Raw genomic sequence first — 7,863 nt, 5'->3', positions numbered from 1 at the left:
TGTCCCAATACTTTTGTCCATGTGGTGTATATTTTGGCTGTTTTTTTATATGAATCTGGCAGTTGCTCTTTACATTGTATCAGAATTTCCTGATGAACGGACCAATAGAAACGCTCCAAAATGACCTGGAATCAAATCTATTTACATTGACTTCCATTGGAAGTTCAGCAGATTTTCTCCTCTCCTGTAAAGCCTGAGATACATGGTTATAGAATCTGTACGGTAGAGACAGGCAGATCAGAGGAGAGAGAGAGAGAGAGAGAGAGAGAGAGAAGAGTGGAACAGGTATTCCCAGTCCATTCCACCTTTGCTGAATGAGAAGCACCTGTTTCAGTAGGCGGAGCCAGACAGGTGAAGGTGCCTTAACTAGAGTGGAGAGACCAGCTCTCGAGAGAACAGCAGAGAGAGGGAGAGATATAGAGAGAGAGAGCCTGGGACTGCACTGACACTCTCATCCAGACGCCCAGCATGTTCAAGAAGAGCAGTCCGCTGAAGACCAGCCAGTGAGTGCAGCTGTGTGTGTGTGTGTGTGTGTGTGTGTGTGTGTGTATTTATTTGTGTGTTGTGTGTCTTTTGACTTCCTAATTAGGCGATGCTGCTTAAAAAGTCGTATCCTAGACTGTGTTGTACTGCATATACCCGCTGCTGAGTTGCATAATTATCAGGAGTTATTTTAAACCGTGTAATCTGATTGGTTGAAAAGTGTTATATTTATGGTTTATATATTATTATACATAATACACTGTTTACACCTGTTAAACATTAAACACTAATAATTATTATTCTAAACACTTATCATTCAGTATCCACTATGAATTATTCAGAATCTACTATGAATTATTCAGAATCTACTGTTAATTATTCAGAATCTACTGTTAATTATTCAGAATCTACTGTTAATTATTCTCTACTATGGGTTTTTCAGCATATATGATTTTTCCAGTAATTACTATAAATTATTCAGTATTTACTATAAATTATTAATTATACAACTATGAATTATTCAGTAACTACCATAAATGATTAAGTAGCCACTAGGAATTATTCAGCATTTACTTTAAAATATTAAGTGCCTACTATTAATTAATGCATACAATTATTTATTCAGTAAGCTCTACACTTTACTCAGTATCTACTATTAATTATTCAACATTCACTATGAATTATTCAGTATTTGTGATTTTTTTCTGTATTTACGCTGAAAGAAACAGTATCTACTGGGAACCATTCAGTACCTACCATTAATTATTCAGTATATATATATATATATATATATATATATATATATATACTGTAAATTATGAAAAATTCACTATAATTATATAGTTTCCACTGTGAATTATTCAGTATCCATTATTTACAATTTAATATCTAATATGAATTGTTAGTATCGACCACAAATAATTCAGTATTATCTAAATAATACTATACATTATTTAGGATCTACTATGAATTATTCAGTATCTATTAATAAATCATTATCTAATATTAATTATTCCGTATGTGCTTATAAATAATTAAAAGTCCAGTATGAATTATTTCGTTTATACTATAAAATGATCTACTGTACTGAGGTCTGAGCTGGGTTCAGTCCACTTAACCAGGCAGTCAGTGTGTGGCCCTGTGTAGTGTGTACAGTAAAGCTGCAGTGACCGCACCTGAGGCTAAAAGCAGAACAGCCTGTTTCTGTGCATCTGGTGTTTCCATGCTTCTCCACTGTGGGCTGAAGCTGTTTTTCAGAGAAACCCCTGGTCCAGCTCGTGTGGCTGCAGTTCCTCCTCTGCTGTTGTTGTTGACGGCCTTCGCTGCTGCAGGACGGCTTTTCCTCAGTGGAGCTTTAAACCTTCACCCGAACGCCATAAATGATTATTGAGCTGAAGAATGCGTTGCATCACCCACGTGTGTGTGTGTGTGGCGTTTGATGGGGCAGGCCCGCGAGGGCTTTATTTATCTTTATGGCAGGAGGCCTCGCCTGTTCTGCCGGCCCGATAGTGACTCACCGGGTTGTGCTGAAATGCACCGTGGTCGACGTATGCAGAGGCTAATGCGTACGATACACTCCTTATGAGGTGTTATGTGGGTGCAGCAGAACCCAGTGGACAGAAGTGCACTGCCCATACAGCGCTTGTAGCAACCTTGTGTTCTTGTTGTGTCTTGCCATAACATTAAAACCACCGACAGGTGAGGCTAAGACTGGCGAATACTTTGGTGATTGTCAGGTCCGGTGGCTCATGTCAAGGGTTGGATCTGTTAGGCAGCAGGTGAACAGTGAGTTCCTGAAGGTGATGGAGGTGTGGAAGAAGAATTAAACTGTGATGGCTAGAGAGAGAGAGAGAGGGCTGGGCCAGAACATCTCCAAAACACCAGGCAGGTCTTGTGAGGTATTCCCGGTGTGCAGCTGGCAACCGAAAGTGCAACCTTCATGGTAATGAAGGCTCCACCTCCCAACTGCCACATAAGATACCACAGGAGGCCTTCAGAGGTCTTATATAGTATATAATATATAATATAGTACTTATATAATATAGTACTTCTTCTATGACGTTGGGGGCACGTTGGTCTTCTTTGGTCCTAACTGGGACCTTACTAATGATCTGGCAACCACAGACTCAGGCAGACCACCACAAGGCTGGAGGATAGAATGGATTAGCTTTTGCAGAATTCCCAGTTTTCCCATTAGAAGGCATTTTGAGGAGCAATCCACATCCGGGGAAGATGTGGGAATGGCGACTGCACTGAAAGCAATGAACAGCCCTCATTAAACTGCACACCGGCTTATCATGCACATGGCCTTTGCCTACAGGCACGGCCTGTTTTCCTTTCAGGGTGTGACGGCAACACACATCCATCCAGCTCATGAGCACTGCTCCGCAGCAGTGCCGGAAATGCGCTCTGTGTGTTTGCCCGTGTGTGTGTATGTCTTTGTACCTTGGTGAGCAATGGCACTGGGAATGTCTTGAGAAAGTGCCTGCACTGGATTTACGGTGTTGTTTTTCAGACTGGTTTGATCTGTCTTGCTCAGTCGGGTGTCGACTGACTGTTTGATGGCTTGTAGAACCAAAGCTGAAAGTCTTATTGAATCCGGCATGAAGACTATGAGGATTTAGGACATACTGCCCAATCGCGGCTTGATAATAGACCAGCAAGGTTGGGAATTCAGTGTAGACTGCTTATTAGCATTCGTTAGGAGTGAATGTACACTGTAAATCCAAATGTTTGTGGACACCCCTTCTAACAAGTGTGCTCGGCTACTTTAAGCTGCATTCATTGGTGACACAGATGTGCAATTGCACATACACACACACAGCTTGTCTAGTCCTTGCACAGAAGTCCTGCCAATAGAATAGGGCTAGAGGGGGTATAAAGCCCCCCCTCCTCAGCGTTGCGGAGCTGTGGAGCAGTGGAAGAACTGTGTTCTCTGGAATGATGGATGGTGGAGCTCCATCTAATACTTGGGGATGATGAGGTGGGGTGGTGGTGATCATCATCCAACATCCTGACCTCACCAGCACTCTTGTCTCTCTTGCAGAATGCAATCAAATCCTCACAGCAATGCTCCACTCAAAATCTGGCTGTCTTCACTGGACAGAAGAGACTACAGTTACTCCAACAAAAGCAGGAGGCACTCTTTTTATTAATAGCCTTGATTTTAGAAGACATAGGGAATGAGCAGGCGTCCCAATACTTTTGTCAATATAGCGTACCTGCACGGTGCAGTGATCAGCTGAGTGTGATTAGCACAGATGATCCCTGTGTGTTTTCGTTTGGCGTGTTTGTCATATTTGTGAGTGTGTGTGTGTGTGTGTGGCATGCTGGCTTTTGGGTGTGTCACACACATGAAGAGCAAAGAAGCCAAACAGGAACCCCCTGCAGTGCTAGTTTAAGACACACACACACACACAGCTCTCTCTCGCTCAGTCACTCTCACCTCCCGGATTCCATCACACAGTGTTTCTCTTGAACTCTGTCCAGCTTTCTGACTGATGGGCTTTAATGCTGTTTGGAGATTTAGGAATTTAATAGGTCTGGAATTCTGAACTCTACAGAGTCAGCCAGCGAGTCTTTCCGGATTCAGACATTCTGGATTCGACAACAATAGGAATGAATGGGCTGCAAAGGAGGTGTGAAACCCCAACAAGCTATGTGAGACACTTAGCAACCAACTAAAATACCATAGCAACCACCACAAAACACCCTAACAATACCATAGCAGCCACCTTGCATGAACAAAACCTTGGGCATCTTAGCATAAAATCTCATTAAAAAAAGTCCATGGCCCCCATCATAGCAACCACCATAAAACACCTTAGCACCTTAGCACCCACCTGGAAGCAAACCCACCTTAGCAACCACTTAAAAATACCTTATTGACTGCCTCTGCAACCACCTAGGACCCTTAGCCACATCTAAACTGCCATAGTAACTGCATAGTAACACACTAGCATCCACTAGGAATGCCATAGCAACGTCAAAGCAACAACCTAGCAATCGTCTGGGATACCATAGCAACCACTTTGCAATAACCGAGGGCCTAATGTCCTGAGCAGTGTTTTGGAGTGCATTAAGACTGAAGCCACTATCAGTGTAAAGCAACTCTCTGAACCTGGCATGAGCTGCTCCACATTCCGGCTGACACACCCAGCCCGAGGGTGACCCTGAGGGAGGGGCAGTAGGGCAGGAAAGGCGGGATTGCCTAACATGGAGCTGGATTGAGGGAGCAAAAGGATGATGCGGCTCTAAGTGGAGGAGCTGTGATACTGCTGTCAATCCAGCGGTGACCCGTCATGCACTCATTAGGCAGTAGGGGGAGTAGTGTGCTCTTCTCAGTGCAGCATTCCCATGCACTCATTAATCCTTAAAACCTAAGTGATCATAACTAATCCTATACTTCAGTCCCTGACTCTCCTAACTACACAACTTACACATTACTTTCATAGTGGATGCTGAATCATTCATAGTAGATACCGAAGTCGTAATGATTGATGATTCATTGATTTATAGTAGTTACTGAATCATTTATACTAGTTGCTGAATAATTCATAGTGGATATTGAATAATTTATAGTGGATTCTGAATAATTCATAGTGGATTCTGAAAAATTTATAGTGGATACTGAATAATTCATAGTGGATTCTGAATAATTCATAGTGGATACTGAATAATTCATAGTGAATACAGAATAATTCATAGTGGATTCTGAATAATTCATGATATATAAGTGAGCAGAAATTGTGGGGTAAAGATATGCTAATGTGATATGTGGTATATGTGTGTGCATGTCATGTGATTTTTATCTTTGTGATATGCTGGTATGTTTATATAACTAATGTGTGTGTGTGTGTGTGTGTGTGTGTGTGTGTGTGTGTGTGAATAGGGTGCAGACAAACGATCTGTCAGTGCTGGTCACACGCGTACAGAAGAATGCAGACCAGGTGGAGAAGAATATACTGCGTGCTGAAGATCTGCTGGCTGAGGTAACACACACACACACACACACACACACACATTGACCCGTTAAATTGTTTGTTATTAAGGTACTGATCTTAAACACTGTGGATTTTTCTCCTCTCCTCTTTGCCTCTGTTAGGACACTGAGGATGGCAGACAGGGTCTGGGTCTGACTCGGAGGATAGAGACGGCGGATAATCTGACCGAGGCAGAAACTCTGCTGAAGGACCTTTTCCTGGACGTGGACAAAATCAAGAAGCTTCAGCATCCACAGGCAGGAGAGATCGAACTGGAGTGAGTGAAGATGGTTCCTTCTCTCACACTTTCCAGAGCTTTGAGAACCTGGTCATTACACTCATACAACCAACAGAATTTGCATATCCCAGCCTAGAAAGCCGGGGTCAGGCTCAGGGTCAGCCATTCTATGGAGCAGTGCACAAGTGAATGTTCAGCAGTGGCAGCTCAGTACACCTGGGTATCAAACCCACAACTTTGTGATCAGTAGTTCCAATCTCTCTCTCTCTCTCTCTCTCTCTCTCTCGCTCAGTGTGAGTAACCTGCACGATCGCTGGTCTAAGGACTGTGCTAAGTATCGGGAGCTGTATAAGCAGAGTCTGAATCTGGATCTCTCTCCCAGAATCGACTGGGCTCAGGTGCTCGCCGATAAGCAGGTGAGACACATCCATCAAACGTCTGTTTATCATATGGCATGGACATGTCTATGGAGCAGACAAGGAATGCCCAGTCTCAGCCCTATGCTTAACCCCTCGAACCCTAGACTTATTGTTAAGATTTTAAGACCTATTATTAATAAACTACTATTGTTAATTCTGACTACTATTGTTTTGTAAGTACTGGGAATCAATCAGAAAATAGTATTTAGCATTAACTATGAACTTTCCAGTATCCATTATGAATTAGTCAGTATCCACTATATATTATTCAGTATCCACTATATATTATTCAGTATCCACTATGTATTATTCTTCATCCACTATGAATTATTCAGGATCCACTATGAATTATTCTTCATCCACTATGAATTATTCAGTATCCACTATATAATTATTCAGTATCCACTATAAATTATTCAGTATCCACTATGAATTATTCAGTATCTACTATGAATTAGTCCATATCTACTATGAATTATTCTGTATCCACTATTAATTATTCATCATTCACTATGAATTATTCAGTATCCACTATGGGTTATTCACTGTCTACTATCCAGAGGCTGATTCAGGGGGATGATTATGGACCCACCCAATCCGACGTGGAGAAGCAGATTGCTGCCCACAACATCTTGCATAAAGAGATTGAAACGTACCGCTCTCAAGTCGACTCAGCGGTAAACTTTACTACACACACTCACACACAGACAGATTCATCAACTAACCTTATGAGGTACACTATATGGACAAAAGTATTGGGACACATTACACCTACAAGAGCTTTTATATAACACCCCATTCTAAACCCATAGGCATTATTAATATGGAGCTGGTCCTCCTTTGCTCCTCTAAGCTCTACCAGCAGCAGCAGGTCTGGAGCTCTGCTGCAGTTACTGAGTCAGTTGGAGGCTTTTCTGCACTCTGCTCTGAGCTCAGCACTCGGCCCTGACCCCGCTCTGTAACTTTACGTGGTCTGACAGACACTCGGTGGACACTGAGCTGCTCTCTGTGAGCTGTTCCTCCTAAACTCTTCCACTGTTCAATAATAACACCACTCACAGCTGATGGAGGAAGATCTAGGAGGGAGGAAATTTCACCAGCTGACTTCTTGTTGTTGGTGCAGCGGTGTCTCCTATTACATACAGAACCACGCTGGAGTTCAGTGAGCTCTTCAGAACCTCCTGTTCTTTCACTGATGTGTGGAAGAAAGGCAGACTGCAGGGCTAGAGGCTAGAGATTTTATACAGCTGTGGCAATGAGACTGAATCAGGCACCTGAATTTAATGCGTAAGAGGTGTGTCCCAATACTTTAGTCCCAAATGTTGTGCTGGAATTTTAGACACCTGATTTCTATATTTTCAAGCTGGCAAATCCTACAGTAACAAATGGAAGATAATGACCGAGTCCTTCTCGCTTTTCTTCACAGGATCTGTCTTCTGTGAAAAGGCAGTACACCAAACTTCTGGTGGGTTGACCTTTTTCTTGCTTTTGCTCCTTTTTGGAATTGTAGCGATCAGAACCTCCATTTCTGTTAAAGATGAAGGTGCTTCAAATACTTTGTTGAGCAATGAACAATGTCCCTTGCAGGAGGATTCCCTGAGCCGCAAGCGCCATCTCTCCTCGCTGTACGACTACATCCAGCGCTGCAACAAGGAGCTCCACTACCTGAAAGATCAGCACGATCGCATCCGCAAGAGGGACTGGAGTGACCGCATTATGGACTCCACTGGAGTCCGCATGG

The 7,863-nt window shown here is 42.8% G+C and overlaps 1 protein-coding gene across 1 annotated transcript in view; it reads left to right on the top strand.

Annotated features, from left to right (window-relative positions):
- Positions 1-414: 414 nt before the first annotated feature.
- evplb (envoplakin b) overlaps positions 415-7,863 on the top strand; it is a 19,632-nt gene continuing 12,183 nt past the window's right edge. The window contains exons 1-7 of the mRNA XM_072675139.1: positions 415-503; positions 5,375-5,474; positions 5,588-5,742; positions 5,996-6,119; positions 6,683-6,799; positions 7,549-7,587; positions 7,710-7,863. The exon at positions 7,710-7,863 is cut by the window's right edge and continues 8 nt beyond it. Coding sequence (XP_072531240.1) covers positions 469-503; positions 5,375-5,474; positions 5,588-5,742; positions 5,996-6,119; positions 6,683-6,799; positions 7,549-7,587; positions 7,710-7,863 — 724 coding nt within the window. The 5' untranslated portion in view covers positions 415-468. The remainder of the gene's footprint in view (positions 504-5,374; positions 5,475-5,587; positions 5,743-5,995; positions 6,120-6,682; positions 6,800-7,548; positions 7,588-7,709) is intronic.

This window comes from Salminus brasiliensis, chromosome 3 (assembly GCF_030463535.1).
Source record: "Salminus brasiliensis chromosome 3, fSalBra1.hap2, whole genome shotgun sequence".
NCBI classification, from domain to species: Eukaryota; Metazoa; Chordata; class Actinopteri; order Characiformes; family Bryconidae; genus Salminus; species Salminus brasiliensis.
The sequence above is the reverse complement of the archived record's forward strand: the minus strand, read 5'-3'. Positions and strand labels throughout refer to the sequence as shown.